General features: G+C 44.1%; 1 protein-coding gene across 3 annotated transcripts in view; it reads right to left on the reverse strand.

Annotated features, from left to right (window-relative positions):
- LOC112254307 (kazrin) overlaps positions 1 to 22,359 on the reverse strand; it is a 149,887-nt gene that overhangs the window by 22,665 nt on the left and 104,863 nt on the right. For all 3 annotated transcript variants that reach the window (XR_006083719.1, XM_024426720.2, XM_024426721.2), the window contains exon 4: positions 4,752 to 4,847. Coding sequence is in view for 2 of the 3 variants with exons in the window: in XM_024426720.2 (XP_024282488.2) it covers positions 4,752 to 4,847 (96 nt within the window). In the remaining variant the exon portion in view is untranslated. The remainder of the gene's footprint in view (positions 1 to 4,751; positions 4,848 to 22,359) is intronic.

Below are 22,359 nucleotides of genomic sequence, written 5' to 3' on the forward strand. Positions count from 1 at the left end.
CCCTGGGCCCCCAGTGTTCGGTCTGCAGTGTGAAGTCACATGCTCAGCTGGTGGGCTACTAGCAACCTAGCGGTGCCAAAAGCCCTGGTCTGCTATAGAAAGCCTATGTAAATTCCAATCACCACAATAGGGGCTCATAAAATGTGTTTATTATGATCCAGTTTGACCCCCCCCACAATTAATTATTTGAAAGTTCAACAGTTATCCATTCTGACTGGTGGAGATGGAGTGGCTGACCAATGTCTACGGGGTTGACAGAGCGGAGGACGGAGGATGGCCATGGAGATGGAGGATTGCGCTCACACTATTGTATGAACTATCAATTTAGTCATGCAATTCTAAGTGAATACATGTTGAATTCCAAACTACGTTCCATGTCGGAGGGTCTTTTTTCACGATGACAAAATGATGCGGTTGCCCAAGATTATGAAGATAGTTTTACAATCATATAACATTTTCATCATGTATATACAGTCCACTTTTTCTCATGGGGTAATCCAATCGAGCCTCACCGAGTTGTGATGGGTTGTTGTGATGGTAGCCCATTCATGTTTTACTTTCAGGTGGAAGGATCGTGGTCATATAATATCGAGACTAGTTGGGGTACTTATTAACTTTGCCACCATTCAAGTGAGATCTTACAAAGAGAGTCACCATGCCGGCATGCTCTCTATATAACTGAACTGATCGTCACTCGAAAGAGTGAATCGGTCCTAATTCTGATGACCATAGTTAATATTTGCTGTCCATTTCATTTCCCAATGATGACCTGGCTAGGTTCTAGGTAACGCTGAGGTTTCAAACTAACCTTCTGCAACGGTTTAACAGTAGGCTAGCATCAGGTTCATAGACATTAAAACCAAGTTGACTCTGTCAGGCAGGATGAAAATGACTACATCGACCATGACCCTTTGCTAGTTATGACTACTTTCCCCATAATCCTTAGTGATATTTTTGCACCTTTCAGCAATATGGTACGCTTCAAATCCAAATACTTCCAGCTTCACGTGCCACCGTTTTTCCATAGGAATACGTGGACGAGGTCAGTGCTATGTCTATGGATATGCCGGACTCATCTCTCAAATACGTAGGCTATTTGTGCTATGTTGACTGAGCTGCTCATCACCAAATATCTCCCTTAATTCCCCAGACTAGACTCACTCCAGGAGTTTCATATGCTTATGTCAGATTAAGAGATTAACATATTAACCAACGTACATGTCAGATCCAGATCAACCTCATTTGTTTATATGTAAAACAAATAAACAAATTGTGTTGCGGACCGACTACCAAGAAATATTTTTTCAAAAATTACACACCAAACAACTTTCATTTACAGTCAATAATGTGTTGCTAACACAACCTTTCCATATATAGTAACATTATGTATAGTAACGTATTATGTAAATATATTACTAATAATGCCAAATGACGAGATGTTTATTTAGTTACTCGGTGATAATGAGTTTACATGAATCATTCCAATTCCTCTCATAAATACAGTGTGAGTACACGTGAAAACAAAACTCATGAACTCACACACGCCTCTACCGTAGAAACAGAGCTCTGGCCTAAACCAACCCTCTACGATCATCTAAACCCACTACTCTTTCTTCCCTCGTTCTCTCTCTCTCTCACTCACCGGATGTCCCCTCCTCCCTGTCGGACCTCATGTCCTCCTCCTCCTCGTCCTCCACAGCACAGTCTCCGCTGGGCTCCACGGTCAGTGCTGGTGTGTGTTCTCATAGCAGAGGAGCCCAACTCAGACAAACACCATTCAGAAAGACACCGTAGCGAACACACCACACCACAGCAGCCTCTCGCTCAGCCGCTCCCAGCTCTGGCCATTGGCTCCACCCAGCCAGGTTACTAGGAAGTGTTCCCCCGAGAGAGGGAGCCTGTTTTGTCTGTACTCTCCTCGCTATCTCCCTGTCTCTCGCTCTGTCATTGGCTTATTCTCTCTCTCTCTCTCTCTCTCCTCCCCTTTTCTCTACCTGTTCTGGTACACGCCCAGAGGCCGTTTCCATTCCAAACCTCTCTCGCCCCTCCTCTTTTTAACCCCTTCCAGCTGCTGCTGTAGGGAGGTGGACCAGTGTGCACTGACATGATTACTGCTCTTTCTCTCTCTCTCAACCGAGGGAGGGCGTACCTGGAGCCTCAGGTGGTAAAGCAGATGAGTCACTGCTATAGCACTTCTACCTAATGGCAGCGAGCTCAACGACACAGTGACTAAGAGATCTCTCTTTCACAGGACATAATGTACTCTACTGAAGAGATCACCAACCGCACAGAGAACAACACCCCTACGGAACACACTGCCCTTATGGACAATTTGACCATAGGTCACACCAGAGCGTGTTCACATGTTTATATAGGACGCCTGGCCTGGAAATAATACACAGTACTGAAGAAACTAGGGACAGGAGTTTTCCCCTGATCATGTAACCTATCCCGGCCACGCACAAATGTTTGGACTTTGTTACTCTATAGCCTGCAGCATGACGAGGCCAGCAATGTTTTCCGGGGTCATAAATGAAGGTAAACCAAAACAATTGCAGCCACAGCACTGGGGTTGTTAGTGTGAGACCTCAACCCAGGAAGTGCTGGTGCTTTCTCCCAGTCCCAGGGCTCAAGGGACTGGCTGTCAGATGCAGGGCTGGATGAGTGTGGACACAATCACAGAGCTAATCGAGTTAGAGTTTTAGCCTCAGGCCCAGGGACAGGAATAGGGACAGGGGGCAGCGGGTGCAGCCAAGTACTAGAGGAGCAGAGGTAAGACCAGTCTTGGTTGGAAGAGGTGGACACTGGGCGGGGGTAGGACATCTGCAAGACTTCCAACAGGCCATTTAAATGACTGAAATAACGTAGCTTAGTAGCGATGTGTTGCCTTATCATAACCGGGAAAAACAACGTTTGAATGGAAAATAATTGTTTATGTTTCAGGCTTCCGAGAGATCAAATCAGGGTAAATCTGCTGTTTGTATCAACGGAAAGTGTTGACCCGACGCTAACACGGTAAACAAGCAACTTTCTTCATCCTCAAAAACAGCTTTGAAATGTCTTTTGATTCCATCACAGAATTGAATTGCTTGGCGAATACAGGGCTATTTCCCCCTGCCAAGCCTGTAGTAGTAATACAGAATAACTATGTGTCTGAAATATAGAATACACGTATGAGTGGGAGAGAGAGAGAGAGAGAGAGTGTGTTACCTCAGTGTTGTATGCATGAGGACAAGTATACCATCAATCCAGATGCTTGTCAACTGAGGCAAATGGATCTGTCAATCACGGACTGAGTGCCTGACTGACTGCTCAAGAATCACAGTCATGTGTCATTCATGTGTCATTCATGTGTTATTCATTCGTATTCATTCTTATTCGTTCGCCGCCCATTTAGGGCTGTGAGTGTGACGCGCGTTCCTGAGATACAGCCCATTGTTACAGCCTTTCATTTCAGTGCAGCCGGAATCATTTTACTGATATCTTTACTCGTGGTTACCCTTCTCATGTCACTGCTCTTTTGTCTTCATCCTTTCTCAGTCCCCCATCCTCAGTCTTTTCACTACTCATGTGGCTGTCCTTGATTTCAGGGCTCAACTCACTGAATCTCTGTGAAATCGATCCGAGCATAATTACATAAACTAGGAAAAGTCCATTTATCTGTGTAATAACTCATGCTCTCTCTTTTTCTCGCTCTCCCCCTCTCTCTCCCCCTCTCTCCGCTCCTCCTGTTCTCCAGCCGCACCAGTTGATCTGTCGCTCTGCATTATCAGCACAGAAGAATGTTGATGGAGAGCTGAGAAAGACCGGCATTAAGACCTTAGCTGGGAGGGGAAGAAGGGAGGGAAGGAGAGAGGGATGAAGGAGGGATGGAGAAGGGGAGGAGTGACTCTAGACAGATACTACCTCTGTCCAGGGCTGATGGAAATGTCATGAGGCTAATTTAACGGCCTGAGAGTGCACTTCTGCTGCTTCAAGGGGCTGTAATCTGATGAAAAGATGAAAATTACAATTCCGGGCAACACTTGTGGCTTTCTGGCAACGTGGTAAAGAATAATGGGAGTGATTAAGCAGGAGAAAATGAAATGCCCTCGAGACTTACAGATTCATCAACAAGCTTCAGGTGATCAATACTCTTTATACTGTTCTTCCTTAGTGGCCAATATCATTACAGATCACAACAAAGACAGAGAGCCTTTATTCAGAGACATCTTTGGAGGGAAAATGAGATGCCATTTAACTCAAACTGAAGGCAGTGATTAGGGCACAAATAGGCATCGGCACAATACAACAATGATGATCATCAATAACACTCTTGTCTATTCAGCAATACAATGTGAAGAGGTTACATCTGCCCCTCTCTCCCCATTCAGCTCTCCTATCAATGTTTCTCTGTAACTCATACAGTATTGGGTCCCAGCACAGAATTGGGTGTATACAGTACAATACCAAGCAGATGATTAACCATGTGCGCCCTATACTTGCCTACAGTATATAACACAGTCTGCTGTAAGTCCTTTAAGGCCCTGGATCCAGTCAGACATATTATCAGATTGTTCTCCCAGACAGACTTACAGACAGACCAGACAGACTGACAGACAGACTCTTCCACATCACAGGCCTCTGCTCCGGTCTGTGTGCACCCAGCTGACAGGTCTGTGTCTCAGTCTTAACTCCCGGGATCAATCACCATGCACACACTTCCTTCCATCACCAAGGCAACACCCTGTATTTCCAAGGCAACACCCTACCTTTGTCGAGCGAGGAGTCTGGGGTGCCAAAGTCCATGAGGCTGGAGATCTCTGTCTGGTAACAGATCTCGCTCACCACCGACTTCTGCCTATGATCTGTCAGAGACAACACAATAGAACACATGACATCAGACCAACAAAAGAGACTAGCAACAGTGTTATGTTGAAGACAAATCATTTCAGGAAGATGTCTTTCTAAGGCAGGACAGTTGCTATTTAGGTTTACACAGCCAGGGGTAACTAACATGACGCATACAAGTAATGAATATGTGTACTGTGTGTGTGTGTGTGTGCGTCGTCCGGCGTGTGCCACAGAGTGAGAAAAGAGAGAGAAAAGAGAAAGCAGAAAGAGTGAGAAAAGAGAGAGAAAAGAGAAAGCAGAAAGAGTGAGAAAAGAAAGCAGAAAGAGTGAGAAAAGAGAGAGAAAAGAGAAAGCAGAAAGAGTGAGAAAAGAGAGAGAAAAGAGAAAGCAGAAAGAGTGAGAAAAGAAAGCAGAAAGAGTGAGAAAAGAGAGAGAAAAGAGAAAGCAGAAAGAGTGAGAAAAGAGAGAGAAAAGAGAAAGCAGAAAGTGTGAGAAAAGAGAAAGCAGAAAGAGTGAGAAAAGAGAGAGAAAAGAGAAAGCAGAAAGAGTGAGAAAAGAGAGAGAAAAGAGAAAGCAGAAAGAGTGAGAAGAGAGAGAAAAGAGAAAGCAGAAAGAGTGAGAAAAGAGAGAAAAGAGAAAGCAGAAAGAGTGAGAAAAGAGAAAGCAGAAAGAGTGAGAAAAGAGAAAGCAGAAAGAGTGAGAAAAGAGAAAGCAGAAAGAGTGAGAAAAGAGAAAGCAGAAAGAGAGAGAAAAGAGAAAGCAGAAAGAGTGAGAAAAGAGAGAGAAAAGAGAAAGCAGAAAGAGTGAGAAAAGAAAGCAGAAAGAGTGAGAAAAGAGAGAGAAAAGAGAAAGCAGAAAGAGTGAGAAAAGAGAGAGAAAAGAGAAAGCAGAAAGTGTGAGAAAAGAGAAAGCAGAAAGAGTGAGAAAAGAGAGAGAAAAGAGAAAGCAGAAAGAGTGAGAAAAGAGAGAGAAAGAGTCACTGAGTTTGCATTAAACGTGTGACGTCACCCCTACACACAGAGCTGAGAGGCTTTCAAAAACAAACAACTTTGGAATTGGCAGAGCCTTTATAGATGCAGTTAAGTTTGACAGGTAATATTCTAATTAACAATATGGCTAATCGATTTTCGCTTGTTTCACAATTTTGGGAAAAATAACCCTTTTTCAATCCACTCACTCTCACTCTCTCTCTCTCTCTCTCTACCAAGACATTTTGCGTCTAGTACAGTGGTTTAACCTTTTACTGCAGTGGGCTGAATCAGGGTCACTCCGAGTGTTTATAAACTCAGCAAAAAAAGAAACGTCCTCTCACTGTCAACTGTGTTGATTTTCAGCCAACTTAACATGAGTAAATATTTGTATTAACATAACAGGATTCAACAACTGAGACAAACTGAACAAGTTTCACAGACATGTGACGAACAGAAATTGAATAATGTGTCCCTGAATATAGGGGGGTCAAAGGTAACAGTTAGTATCTGGTGTGGCCACTAGCTGCATTAAGACCTGTAGTGCGTCCTCCTCATGGACTGCACCAGATTTGCCAGTTCTTGCTGTGAGATGTTACCCCACTCTTCCACCAAGGCACCTGCAAGTTCCCAGACATTTTTGGGGGGAATGGCCCTAGCCCCCACCCTCTGGCAGAACACTGACATTCCTGTCTTGCAGGAAATCACGCACAGAACGAGCAGTATCGCTGGTGGCATTGTCAAGCTGGAGGGTCATGTCGGGATAAGCCTGCAGGAAGGGTACCACATGAGGGAGGGGGATGTCTTCCCTGTAACGCACAGCATTGAGATTTCCTGCAATGACAACAAGCTCAGTCCGATGATGCTGCGACACACCGCCCCAGACCATGACGGAACCTCCACCTCCAAAATCGATCCGGCTCCAGAGTACAGGCCTCGGTGAAATGCTCATTCCTTCAACGATAAACGCAAATCCGACCATCAGAGTCAGTAGAAAGGCCTCTTTAATGTCCTAAGTTTTCATAACTGTGACCTTAATTGCCTACCGTCTGAAAGCTGCTAGTGTCTTAACAACCGCTCCACAGGTGCATGTTCATTAATTGTTTATGGTTCATTGAACAAGCATGGGAAACAGTGTTTAAACCCTTTACAATGAAGATCTGTGAAGTTATTTGGATTTTTACGAATTATCTTTGAAAGACAGGGTCCTGAAAAGGGGTTTCTTTTTTTTGCTGAGTGTAGGTAGTCTTAAACAAATCTACTTTGAAACAAAAGTATACACCTCACACACATGGTTATGGGCTTAAAAAAAGAAGACACTTGTACCACGTCAGATTTTGAGTTGAAATGTATTCAATTTTGAGTTTGCATCCCAATATTACACTTGATATACATCACAGAAGACTGAAATATAACATAATTGTTTGACATAGAAACACTGGATTTTCTGTGTTAATTTAAAAAAAAAAAAGTTGATTCATTATTAAATAATACAAAATATTAATACAATTCCACCCATAAGACCACTAGAGGGCGATTTGGTCACTTGGCTGCAGGAAAGGGCTACTGGGTCTAATAGACCTCTGCTGTGTGTGATGAGCTCTACTGGTAAAGCCTCATCTGCTGCCCTCTGCACTACTCTACTTCTCTCCACTGATAGTTTGGTTTTCATTAACTCATGTCATTTCCACCTCCAAAAAATGAACAGAGGACAGCACCAGATAACTCTCATTATAAGCTGGGTAATTTGGGTCCTGGATGTTGATTGTCTGAAAGCTGTGGTATATCAGACAATATTCAACGTGTATGACAGAAAATTACTTTTTACTGTTCTAATTACATTGGTAATCAGTTTATAATAGCAATAAGACACCTTGGGGGTTTGTGGTATATGGCCAATATACCACTTCTAAGGGCTGTATCCAGGCACTCAGCGTATACCGTAGCCTGGTATACTGGCCATTGTACCATCCTCTCCCATCCTCGTCTCTTCCTCCACGTTCTCCTCCCCCACTCCTTCCTCCTCTTCCTTCACCACCACCACCTCCTCCTCCTCCTCCTCCTCTCCCTCCTTCTGCTATGAGGGGATATAAAAGAAAAACATTTTTCACAGGAGAGGAGGCAGCAATATCCCTATTGTGCCATCGAGTCATTTTCTAGAGCAGGACCCAAACAACAAAAAGTGAAATCATTTCCTCAGAAGATGGCTTTAGGACCCTGATATTGATCTGTGGTTCTTCTCGTTAAAGAATACACGTGTTTGAGTTCTGAGAAAAAAACATTCCCAGGCTGGTAACATACTGGAGCTATAGCTGGTGTACAACAATGAAAAGACAGGGTGGGACGAATCAAAGTTCATATCTCAACTATTACGAAGAGCTACCAAAGCCATAGAGACCCTATAATTCAGTGTTCTAACTTTGTGAGGGTGACCAAAGCCTCCTCACTAATGAAATGACATGTGTTTATATGCAGTACAATATCATCACATTGGCCAGTCTAGTAGCCATAGGCCTGACCTTCAGGGTACAGAGTTTTAAACATCTCTCTTTCCATTGGCTCCTTTTAACCATCTGCAGTGCTGTACCTCATCTCCAACTGGACACAACCCAGGTGTTTTTTTTTCTGCCATTAATAATAATAATATTAATTAAAGGTCGACCGCGCCCCCTGCCACACCCACCACCTAGGGCTGTTGCGGTATATCGCACCACTGTGCGTTTCTATCTCCTCCCTTCTCTCCTGCATTCCTTTCTCGGGCACACAGAGAGAGGGGCTGTCAACAGTTTCATTAAATAGCTGGGGTAGTCAACCTGACATGAGAGAAAAAAACGAACCGGCGGGAAAGTGGCCTCTATTCCTTATTTCAGTGCACATGGAGGATATGTCTTTTTTTCTCCTGCCCCTGTTCCTGCACCTGTTCCTGCACCTAATCCTGCACCTAATCCTGCACCTGTTCCTGCACCTAATCCTGCACCTGTTCCTGCACCAGTACCTGTTCCTGTTGCTGCACCTGTACCTGTTCCTGCACCTGTACCTGTTCCTGCACTTGTTCCTGTTCCTGCACCTGTTCCTGCACCTAATCCTGCACCTGTTCCTGTTCCTGTACCTGTTCCTGCACCTGTTCCTGTTCCTGCACCTGTTCCCACACCTGTTCTTGTTCCCGCACCTGTACCTGTTCCTATTCCTGTTCCTGCACCTGCACCAGTACTTGTTCCTGTACCGGTTCCTGTACCTGTTCCTGCACCTGTACCTGCACCTGTTCCTGCACCAGTACCTGTTCCTGCACCAGTACCTGTTCCTGTTGCTGCACCTGTTCCTGCACCTGTTCCTGTTCCTGCACCAGTACCTGTTCCTGTTGCTGCACCTGTTCCTGTTCCTGCACCTAATCCTGCACCTGTTCCTGCACCTGTTCCTGTTCCTGCACCTGTTCCTGAACCTGTTCCCGCACCTGTTCCTGCACCTGTACCTGTTCCTATTCCGGTTCCTGCACCTGCACCAGTACCTGTTCCTGCACCTGTTCCTGTTCCTGCTCCTGTTCCTGTTCCTGCACCTATTCCTGTCCATTTCATAATGGACCATTCTAAATAGAAACTCATTTTACATATTAGTAAAGACAAGATTAAATTGAGAATAGTCTGATGGGTGAAATATGATCACTTGGTGAGAGACCAGCGTGTGCAGCCTGAGGCAAGGAACAGAGAGCAAGCGACTTTTTCAAATCATCAATAGCCAATAGTTGCATCATGCAGCCCATATACGTTTGGATTTCTAAGACATTCTAAGGCTTGTATCAATCGCAACTAAAGTTGCCAAACAACTGGCCTTTATGATTAACACTTCAAACGCTCCAGAATGGGAAAAATATCCTTTCTATTTTATTCAGCTAAGTTCAATTATATGCTTCTTACTTTAAAATCACATAACATAAAATAATGTCACAGGACTTATAAGCATATCTTGTCTGCTAAAGTCTACAGTCTATGGCATGGAGCACAGGCAGACCGTATGTTTCTTTAGACCTGCCTAAAATAAATAATAGATTGATTCGACTTTTTTAAAATGTCGATGTTCCAAAGGCGTGCCTCAGCGGCTTGTATGTGTGGAGGCAAGGAGATGCTAAACATGTTTATGTTAATTAACGGTTAGAGACCGGCAGTCTTTGGCATGACAATAACCGACTGACAACATTTCATGACCGCCACAGACCTACCACCACCAAAACCTTTTTGATCCACAAAAAAACCTGAAGTCATTCACACACTCTTCTCCTAGTCTGCAGGTTTAGGCAGTTTTACTTTTGTGGCCTTATGGTATTTTTCCAGTTCATTGACATCCCCTTCCTTCCCCTCCCATCGCTTTCTCTCTGGGATGTTGTTGTGGTGTTATTCTTCCCCCTCACTTCCCTGCCTGCTGACCTTTCCCTGGGTCTTTAATATGGAGATTGGGTAACAGGCAGGGAAGCAGGCAACATAGCCTCAGGCTCCATGCTGGCCGGCTGGGTGGCTGCGTTCCTTAGCGGGGGATAATGAAGAGAGGGGTCGGCACTGAGACTAAAGCCTTCAGCACGCTCCGGTTCTGCTGGTGCCTAGCTGAACTCGGCACGCTTCCCATCCGAAAATATTCTGAACAGTTTGTGTATATACACAACATTACCAAAAGTGTGTGGTCACCTGCTTGTCGAACATCTCATTCCAAAATCATGGGCATTAATATGGAGTCAGTCCCCCCTTTGCTGCTATAACAGCCTCCACTCTTCTGGGAAGGCTTTCCACTAGACCTCGCTTTGCGCACCGGGGCATTGTCATGCTGACACAGAAAAGGGTCTTCGTCCACCAAACTTTACAGTTTACACTAGGCATTCGGGCAGGTAGCGTTCTTCTGGCATCCGTCAAACCAAGATTCGTCCGTCGGACTGCCAGATGGTGAAGCGTGATTCATCACTCCACAGAACACGTTTCCACTGCTCCAGAGACCAATGGTGGTAAGCTTTACACAACTCCAGCCAAATCTTGGCATTGCGCCTGGTGATCTTAGGCTTGTGTGCGGCTGCTCGGACACGGAAACCCATTTCATGAAGCTCCTGATGAACAGTTCTTCTGTTGATGTTGCGTCCAGAGGCAATTCGGAACTCGGTCTTGAGTGTTGCAACCGAGGACAGATGATTTTTACATTCTACGCGCTTCAGCCCTTGGCGGTCCCTTTCTGTGAGCTTGTGTGGCCTACCACTTCACGGCTGAGCCGTTGTTGCTCCAAGATATTTCCAGTTCACAATAACAGCACTTCCAGTTTACCGGGGCAGCTCTAGCAGGGCATACATTTTACTGACTTGTTAGAAAGGTGGCTGTCAGATTTTCCCTAGGAGAGGTGGGTGTGGAGTCAGGTGCAGGAGAGCAAGAAGTCCAAGAAGGGCGTTTATTTACAAGTCCATCAACAGAACAGGTACAGGGACCACAACCGCAGCCACTAAGAAACAGGAACGCAGTCCAGTCGAAAACAGAGGAAACACACTCCTCTGACTAAACTAACATGCGGGAAAACAGTCCCGTTAAATACACCTGTTTAACAGAAAAAACAAAACGCAATCCAAACCAACGACAGTAACACAAACAATCCCGCACAAAACCTAGCGGGTAGGGCAAGATTAAATACCCCACTGATTAGCCTAAACTAGACACAGGTGAGCACAAGACAGACAAAACCAAACGAAAAAGAAAAGGGATCGGTGGCAGCTAGTAGACCGGCGACGACGACCGCCGCCCGAACAGGGAGAGGAGTCGTGACAATGGTGGTGACACATTGAAAATCACTGAGCTCTTCAGTAAGGTAATTCTACTGCCAATGTTTGTCTATGGAGATTGCGTGGCTGTGTGCACGATTTTATACACCTGTCAGCAACGGGTGTAGCTGAAATAGCCGAATCCACTAAATTATAGGGGTGTCCACATACTTTTGTATATGCTGCAGTTCAAAAGTTTGGGGTCACTTAGAAATGTCCTTGTTTTTGAAAGAAAATCACATTTGTCCATTAAAATTGATCAGAAATAATGTTGTAAATGACTATTGTAGCTGGAAATTGCACGTTGTGTTAGCTAATCCAAGTTTATCATTTTAAAAGGCTAATTGATCATGTTATTTTAAATGGACAGAAAATGTGCTTGTCTTTCAAAAACAAGGACATTTCTAAGTCACACCAAACTTTGAACGGTAGTGTATATAGCGTAGTTTTGGTCATGTAGTTTATTATGATGACATGTTGTGATGTTTTTGTTATTCTTAGTCACACAATTTCAAATCTAACACTTTTTGTTGTTGCTGAAAACGATTAGTCTCTTGTTGAATGACAACACACACTTTATTGAAGAATCCCTACTGTTGACCAATCACCGACGAAGGGGCTTAGACATTTTCTGTGTGCACAAACGTCCGGAAAAAAGTTTGCTGAAGACCAAAACTAACAAAAACTTTACAAAATGTCATCATAATACATGGCCATAAGTGATGGTTTACTCATACCCCTTGACTTATTCCTCATTTTGTTACAGACTGAATTCAAAATGGATTAAAAAAAAAAATTCTCTCAACCATATAGACACAATACCTTAAACTGAAAAAGTGAAAGCATGTTTTTAGAATTCTTTACAAATGTATTGAAAATGAAATACAAAAATATCTCATTGACATAAGTATTCACACTGTCAATACTGAGTCAATACATGTTAGAACCCCCTTTGGTAGCGATTACAGCTCTTAGAGTCTTTCTGGGTAAGTCTTTAAGAGCTTTGCACACGTAAATTGTACACTATTTGCCCCTTATTCTTTTCAAAATCCTTCAAGCTCCGTCAAATTGGTTGTTGATCATTGTTAGATAACAATTTTTAAGTCTTGCCATAGATTTTCAGGCAGATTTAAATCAAAACTGTAACTTGGCCACTCAGGTACATTACACTGACTTCTTGGTAAGCAAACCCAGCGTAGATTTGGCCTTGTGTTTTAGGTTATTGTCTTGCTGAAAGGTGAATTAATCTCCCAGTGTTTGGAGAAGGCAGACTGAACCAAGTTTTCCTCAAGGATTTTGCCTGTGCTTAGTTCCAATACGTTTCTTTTTATCCTGAAAAACTCCCCAGTCCTTAACGATTACAAGCATACCCATTACATGATGCAGCCACCACTATGCTTGAAAATATGGAGAGTGGTCATCAGCAATGTGTTTTATTGGATTTGCCCCAAACATAGAATTTTTTGCAGTATTACTTTAGTGAGATGTTGCAAACAGGATGCATGTTTTGGAATATTTTTATTCTGTACAGGCTTCCTTCTTTTCACTCTGTCAATTAGCTTAGTATTGTGGAGTAACTACAAAGTGAACCATCTTTACTCCTGTCACAGCCATTAAACTCTGTAATTTCTTTAAAGTCACCATTGGCCTCATGGGGAAATTCCTCAGCGGTTTCCTTCCTCTCCGGCAACTGAGTTAGGAAGGACGCCTGTATCTTTGTAGTGACTGAGTGTATTGAAACACCATCCAAAGTGTAATGAATAACTTCACCATGCTCAAAGGGATATTCAATATCTACCAATAAGTGCCCTTTTTTGCGAGGCATTGGATATCCTCCCTGGTCTTTGTGGTTGAATATGTGTTTGAAATTCACGATTATTGTACATGCAACTTATTATGTGACTTATGTGATTTTTACTCCTGAACTTATTTAGGCTTGCCATAACAAAAGGGTTGAATAGTTATTTACTCAGGACATTTCAGCTTTTCATTTTTCATTTGTAAAAAAATAAATAATAAAAACATAATTCCACTTTGACATTATGGGGTATTGTGTGTAAGCCAGTGACACACAAATCTAAATTTAATCCATTTTAAATTCAGGCTGTAACATAACAAGATGTGGAAAAAGTCCATGGGTGTTTTACAGCTTTGTCATATTATTATTGTTACATTTTAAAATCATCTTATTTAATTATTTCATACATTTTACATGTGATAAGGCCACACATAAGGCCAGAGATAATTACAGACACCTGTGATAATCTGAAGTACCAAAAAAGGGCCACTAAATTTGAGCTACAGAGCAAGAATGTCCATCGCTCAAGTCCCCAAACCCTCTCTTGGCACGTGACATTGCGTTGATAATGTAAATAGTAAAGTTAATGACATTATGTTGATAATGTAAATAGTAAAGTTAATGACATTTTGTTGCAATGCCTCTGCTACAACTCTCTTCAATCTGAATAAGCCCTGACAGAGAGAGAGAGTGAGAGAGAGAGAGAGAGAGAGAAAAAGAGAGAGAGAAAGAGAGAGAGAGAGGCTTTATGCAGGAGCTGTCTGTCTTTGGGTGTAAATCAACATAGAGATGAATAAGTAAACAGAGAACCATGAAAACTATTCCCTATTTGAATATTCAGTTGAGTCCCTTCCTCAACCTAGGAGAAACATCCTGATCGGTCACTCCAGTGGTACATCCCTGTATGTGTGTCATCTGTGCTAGAAAGTACAGGTATGCAGGGAATAGGTCATAGGGATAGCCTTCCTCTCTAGCTGGTCAAACTCTAGCCGTGAGAGGTCAAAGGTTAGGTAAATAATGAGACAAACCCGTGGTGGGGCTCCCACTAACCCAAATGACTGCCCGAGGATGTCAGGAATCACAGGAGTGCATACAGCAGGCGATTGACCGCCCTGTCAACCAAAGGAAAAATACATGTCATGTACTATTTCTCTGTCTCTCTCTATTGCTAACGTCATGTATGAAATAATTCATTGTAATAATAAGCATGATTATTCATTCGGCTCGTTCCCCAATAACGCAGTCATATCACAGGCCATTTGTAATGAAAAAGCTTTCCCAACAACCAGCAGGAAATGCAGTCATGCATAGTCATAGCTAGAGTAAACAGCCATGAGTTAATAGTGAGATTTGCCTGAGAGCATACAGGATGCCTGATGGCAGGCACCTCTTCAGGCAGAGTGGGCAGAGGCTCACCAGTAGAGTGTCATTCCGAGCTCTGATAGGCTCTCTGTGGTGCCATGTGGTGTCTCATCCACTGGAGCCTCTGGGGCCTGGACAGAGTAGGTTGTCTGTTACAGAGGGAGATGTGCTCTATACAATCTATGCTCTATTACAATCCTGGGTGAACATGAAGTGACCTCTCCTAATCCCTCAGAGCCACCTGGGTCATCAGTTTCCACCCCGTGTCTGGTTCTCTTCAAACAATCCATGTGCTTCCTGTCACCGCTAATTCTTCTGACATTCATAGATCTCTGACATGGATGAATGGTCTCATATCCTGTCCCTTTTTCACTCAGAACACTTGACTCTGTGGCAAGCCGTGCAGGCTCAAACCACCTCTGAGAGAAGAACAGAGGTCACCCAGCTAAAAAAAAATCTGTTTAAAAACACCAACTCTAAATGCTAGTCAGGAACAGAGGATACAAATAGGCAGCAGGCTATGCATCATCCTGCAGGTTTTTCCCCCGGCAGAATTAAGAGACAACTATCAGCGTCCTGCAGACAGCTCCTCTCTGCCTCTCCTCACCTAACCCATTATTACACAGACATTCACTGCGCTCCATTATCAATCATCCCCAAGGAAAAAGAGAATACAATCACCTGATGCTGCTCTGGAATCACATCACCACACCCTACAAATATCCCTGTGCCGCGGCTGAGTGCTCTACAGTAACATGCTCCTGGTTACATGTACAGAGTGCCATTCAGGTGACTAAGACACACACACACACACACACACACACAATGACGTCAAGGACACACCACTTAAAACACATTTTCCAATAGCACGAATGGCTACATAATTGTCAGGTCATTACTTTGGTCCCAGTAGTGGGCTAGCTCTGCATGTTGGTCAGTTATTACGATGGTCATTATGAGACTGCAGGGTGCCAGCTACTAGTAGAGTCCCTTGCAATTAGCTGGACCTTATTTCATCACAACTAACTAGAGGGTCTAAACTGGACCACATCTGAGGGTTATGGTTCCCTGGAGAATAGAACCAAAATTGCTACGCGCTAAAGTCTCCCGCTTGAGAATAAAATGAAGCACTGTGTTCTAATTATTTTATTTGTTCTCTGTCACGCGGTGATATTGACCGGGTACAATGCAAGAATATTTGAATTGCTATCTAAATAGAATTTCACAGTCACGTCACGGCGAAATCAATGAACACATTCGCAAAAGTTATATTGTGGTTTGAACCTTTTAGAAGAAGTGACCTTTTAGACGAAATACCTCTTCAGGTCCAGGTTGTTAAAGACATGGACATTTGTGGTAATAGGTGTTGAAATATTGAAAAGAATCCCTCCAGTCTCTGCCTTTCATTCACAGCCTCCTGCGGTACTTTGTCTGGCAGACACAGAGACACATGGAGCTCATCCAAATTCCAGCACCCAGAATGCTGACAAGAGGAAAAGGAAGCCCTTTCCCCCCCCCCAGAGATCCATAAGCACAGCAGTTTGGTCAATTTACAGGTATCGTTAGCAAGCCTATGCTACAGATGGCATTGATGAATTGAAACCATTTTCTCTGTGATTGGGACTGCTGTGATAACAAGAATTGTCAGCTTTAAAAATGACCGGGAGATGACTGTGAAACCAGAGGTAACCTTCCCCCGTCTCTCTTCCCCCATCGGAAGGGATGACTTCCATGCCTGAGGTCATTTAGTATCAAGCTGTAGGGACGGCTTTTAAACACCTATAGTGTCATCTGTGTGTCAACTCAAAGTATCCCGATTAAGAGCCTCATATTGTGATTTCCAAAGAAAGTATTACATTATGTGTACTGAGCCTTACTGGAAAATATACTCTTCACTTGACCTGTGAGTCAGGGTTCTCCTTCTCCTGACTGAAAGGGATACGAGATCAAAAGCTACTGCCTTCGATCATTCTGGCCTGCCTGGAGCTGAACACATAGACTGTATGAATCTGTATTCATAATCGCAGGCGACACACACAGCACATCTATAGTGGCTGTATTCAGAGAGCATTAGGTCTGAAAGGCTGCTTCAAGGCTGCTGTGATCAACGGGCCCTAGATGCTGTAAGCGCTGTGTGTGGATGTGAAGACAGCTCCAGTCTCAGTCTCAGCCTGCCCTGAGGAAACCTCCTCAACATGCCCCATCAGGGACCCACCCAATACATCTACACTACTGTTCAAAAGTTTGAGGTCACTTAGAAATGTCCTTGTTTTTGAAAGAAAAGCACATTTTTGGACCATTAAAATAACATCAAACTGATCAGAATACATTCATTGTCGCTTTCTCTCTCTCTCGCTCGCAATATCTTTCTCTCTCCCTCTCTTCCTGTCTCTCTGGCTATTTCTCTTTCTCTTGCTTTCTCTTGCTCACTCTCTCGCAATTTAATTCAAATAAAATATCAACGCAACATTTAAAGTGTTGGTCCCATGTTTCATGAGCTAAAATAAAAGATCCCAGAAATATTCCATACACCCAAAAAGCTAATTTCTCTCAATTTCTTTGCACACATTTGTTTACATCGTTGTTAGTGAGGATGTCTCCTTTGTCAAGATAATCCATCCACCTCACAGGTCTGGTTAAATAGCATAATCGTTACACTGGTGCACCTTGTGCAGGAGACAATAAAAGGTCACTCTAAAATGTGAAGTTGTGTCACACAACACAATGCCACAGATGTCTCTAGTTTTGAGGGAGTGTGCAATTGGCATGCTGACTGCAGGAATGTCCACCAGAGCTGTTGCCTGAGAATTTAATGTTAATTTCTCTACCGTAAGCTGCCTCCAATGTCCAAATGGCAGCATGTCCAAATGGCCTCACAACTGCAGACCATGTGTGACCATGCCAGCCCAGGACCTCCATACCTGGCGTATTCATCTGCAGGATCATCTGACGAGCCACCCAGACAGCTGATGAAACTGTGGGTTAGCACAACCGAAGAATTTCTGCACAAACTGTCAGAAATCTTCTCTGGGAAGCTCATCTGCATGCTCGTCGTCCTCACCAGGGTCTTGACCCGACTGCAGTTTGTCGCCGTAACCGTTGGCCATTTGCACGCTGGAGAAGTGTGCTCTTCACGGATGAATCCCAGGTTCAACTGTATCGGGCAGATGGAAGACAGTGTTCATGGTGTCATGTGGGCGAGTGGTTTGCTGATGTCAACGTTGTGAACAGAGTGCCCCATTGTGGCGGTGGGGTTATGGTATGGGCAGGCATAAGCTGCGGACAACGAACACCACTGCATTTTATAAATGGCAATTGGAATGCACAGAGATACACGAGATCCCGAGGCCCATTGTCGTCCCATTCATCCGCCGCCTTATGTTCCGCCTTGTCAACTCATGTTACAGCATGAAAATGCACAGCCCCATGTCGCAAGGATCTGTACAAAATTCCTGGAAGCTGAAAATGTCCCAGTTCTTCCATGGCCTGCACACTCACCAGACATGTCACCCATTGAGTATGTTTGCGATGCTCTGGATCGACGTGTACGACAACGTGTTCCAGTTCATGCCAATATCCAGCAACTTCGCACATCATTGAGGAGGAGTGGGACAACATTCCACAGGCCACAGTCAACCGCCTGATCAACTCTATGCGCTGCATGAGGCAAAAGCTGGTCACACCAGATACTGACTGGTTTTCTGATCCACACCACAACCTTTTTTTAAGGTATCTGTGATTAACATATGCATATCTGTATTCCTAGTCATGTGAAATCCATAGATTAGGGCCTAATGAATTTATTTCAATTGACTGATTTACTTGTAAAATCTTAGAAATTGTTCCATGTTGCGTTTATATTTTTGTTCAGTGTATGTTTATATTGCTGAAGTAAGTGAAATAAACAATAAACAAAACTCTCTCTCGCTCTAATGATGTCAGTTGATGAGGACAGATGAGGATGGAGCTGGTGAAAAGCAACGTGTGTGGAGCCTGGGGTAGATTGCCCATTTTCCCTCACAAAACCCCAGTGTGAATGTGTGAAGCTGGACAAACAGTAAGCTTCTCTTTCATTTTGGTCAGTCTTATGTCAGCAGTCTCATCAACGTTTTAATTTGGGGGGTTGGATTGGAACAGCTGGGGAGGCAGAATATAGTGGGAATTTGAACAGATTTCTGTTCAAGATTAGTAATCTTTAGTATCTTAGATTACTGTGTCCTTAAAAAGCAATCACTGATGCTGATTGGGTTTTGTTAATATAGCTAAATGGCAGTTCAACCACCACCCATCATGACAAACTGTTGCCATGGCACACATAGGCTCTGAGGAATAGAATACAACTGAAAAATACCTCAATGATTCATCCACTGGCACTTTATTCTCTTCACTTCTTTGCCGTTTGTCCCTGTGTGCTAGCTTGTTTGTCCAGGTGTTTCTTTTTGTATGCTTAGGATCCTATATAGGGTCCTAAATGTATTCAGATGAGAAACCCCGTTAATTCCCAGCAAATATTATGAACCCACTGACCATAATGTCCAGCTTTATGAATCCAACACAAATCCGTCACGACTGTAGGAAGTATGACAATTGACCCATCAACCTTGACAACATGAGGCGATTTTGTCAGGTTGAAATATTAAGGTCAGCTGAGACCCGTCCATCCAGGCCTCATCCCTCACTGATAACCTGAGCCACTGTGTTGGGCTGCTGAGGCAGATCACAGGCACCTGAGCTGTTAAACTGGGGAATAGGGTTTAGAGACACACATAGTGCAGAGTACAGGCAGACTTTACTGCTGTGTAATCTGAGGCCGGGGCTGAAATCATTTTAAACCCCACTGATGGCTAGGGCTGTGTGGAGCTAGGATCTTGCCTCTGGGCCATCCATTCTAGCACCACCTTCCCAATTAGCTGAGCTAATGGACTGTCTGGAAACCCTCTAATGTCAATAATGGATATAAACCGTCTTAACACCATGATGGGTGGGATAGATTATCATAATGCGCTGTCAATCACAGACTCGTTCATTTAATAAAGTATTGTTGATGTGGAGAGTCCAGTCTCCACTGAGGTTAGTTAACTGAGCCAGTCAACAACTGACGGAGTATGACAGTCGTGTCCATTTCTGGGTTGAGATTGAGAAGCATTTTTCCTTCTATCAATATGGTAAACAGTGGTGATTTGCTCTGATGGGAAACAGATTTTCCTCTCTGAAAGACAGAACGAGGCTGCAAAGACAGAGAGCTGAACTGTGGATGGGTCTGCAGTCCAACTGGGGATCCATAGAGAAAGGTCATCTGAAGCTTGACATTTTAATCGCCTGTCCCTTAGTGAGCCAGAACGTGAGCAGAGAGGTCCCACAGCTAATAACACAACGCAAAACAGGAATGTAAATACACTTCTCTGGGAAAAGTGACATGACCTTAACAGCATAGATGTACACTGAGTGTACAGAACAGCCTCAATTTGTCGGGGCCTGGACTCTACAAGGTGTCGAAAGCATTCCACATGGATGCTGGCCCATGTTGACTCCAATGCTTCCCACAGTTGTGTGTAGTTGGCTCGATATCCTTTGGGTGGTGGACCATTCTTGTTACTCACGGGAAACTGTTGAGCGTCAAAAACCCAGTAGCGTTGCAGATCTTGATGCACTCAAACCGGTGCGCCTGGCACCTACTACCATATCCCGTTCAAAGGCACTTACATTTGTATATTGTCCATTCACCCTCTGAATGGCACACCTTTACAATCCATGTCTGAATTGTCTCAAGGCTAAAAAAAAAATCCTTCTTTAACCTGTCTCCTCCCCTTCACCTATACTGATTGAAGTGGATTTAACAAGTGAAATGAATAAGGATCATAGCTTTCACCTGGATTCTCTTGGTCAGTCCATGCAATGGAAAGAGCAGGTGTGCCCAATGTTTTGTACACGCAGTTTATGTGTGGATTAATTAAAGGTCCAATGCAGATGCTTTTATCTCAATATAAAATAATTTCTGGGTTACAATTACATACTATACTGTGGAGCAGGACACTAATCCAGACGCTTATAAGAAATCCCACTATGCCCTCAGACGAACCATCAAACAAGCAAAGCGTCAATATAGGATTAAGACTGAATGCTAGTACACCGGCTCTGACGCTTGTTGGATGTGGCAGAGCTTGAAAACTATTACGGACTACAAAGGGAAACCCAGATGCAAGCTGCCCAGTGACGCGAGCCTACCAGACAAGCTAAATGCCTTTTATGCTTGCTTCGAGGCAAGAAACACTGAATCATGCACGAGAGCACCAGCTGTTCTGGATGACTGTTGGATAACGCTCTCGGTAGTATTCACTGACATGTTCAACCTCTCCCTGAATGAGTCTATAATATCTACATTTTTCAAGCAGACCACCATAGTCCCTGTACCCAGGGAAGCGAAGGTAACCTGCCTAAATGATTACTGTAGCACTCACGTCGGTGGCCATGAAGTGCTTTGAAAGGCTAGTCATGGCTCACATCAACAACATCCTCCCGGATACCCTAGACCCACTCCAATTCGCATACTACCCCAACAGATCCATAGATTACGCAATCTCAATCGCAATGACTACAGCTCAGCGTTCAACACCATAGTACCCACACAAAAAAGCTCATCACTAAGTTAAAGACCCTGGGACTAAACACCTCCCTCTGCAACTGGATCCTGAACTTCCTGACGGGCCGCCGCCAGGTGGTGAGGGTAGGCAACAACACGTCTGCCACGTTGATCCGCAACACTGGGGCCCCTCAGGGGTGTGTACTTAGTCCCCTGCTGTACTCCCTGTTCACCCACGACTGCGTGACCAAACACGACTCCAGAACCATCATTAAGTTTGCTGATGACACAACAGTGGTAGGCCTGATCACCGACAATGATGAGACAGCCTATAGGGAGGAGGTCAGAGAACTGGCAGTGTGGTGCCAGGACAACAACCTCTCCCTCAATGTGATCAAGACAAAGGAACTGATTGTGGACTACAGGAAAAGCTGGGCCGAACAGGCCCCCATTAACATCAACGGGGTTGTAGTGGAGCGGGTTGAGAGTTTCAAGATCCATGGTGTCCACATCACCACATCATGGTCCAAACATCATGGACGTGTACTTCCGGCGCCGACAGAGATGGCCGCCTCGCTTCGCGTTCCTAGGAAACTATGCAGTTTTTAGTTTTTTTCTTACATTGGTACCCCAGGTCATCTTAGGTTTCATTACATACAGTCGGGAAGAACTACTGAATATAAGAGCAACGTCAATTCACCATCAGTACGACCAGGAATATGACATTCCCGAAGCGGATCCTGTGTTCTGCCTTTCACCCAGGACAACGGAATGGATCCCAGCCTGCGACCCAAAACAAAGACGTGGTAAAAGAGGGAAACGAAGCGGTCTTCTGGTCAGGCTCCGGAGACGGGCACATCGCACATCACTCCCTAGCATACTTCTCGCCAATGTCCAGTCTCTTGACCACAAGGTTGATGAAATCCGAGCAAGGGTAGCATTCCAGAGGGACATCAGAGACTGTAACGTTCTTTTCTTCACGGAAACATGGCTCACTCGAGAGACGCTAACGGAATCGGTGCAGCCAGTTGTTTTCTTC

The sequence above is a fragment of the Oncorhynchus tshawytscha genome, linkage group LG07, assembly GCF_018296145.1.
Source record: "Oncorhynchus tshawytscha isolate Ot180627B linkage group LG07, Otsh_v2.0, whole genome shotgun sequence".
NCBI lineage: Eukaryota > Metazoa > Chordata > Actinopteri > Salmoniformes > Salmonidae > Oncorhynchus > Oncorhynchus tshawytscha.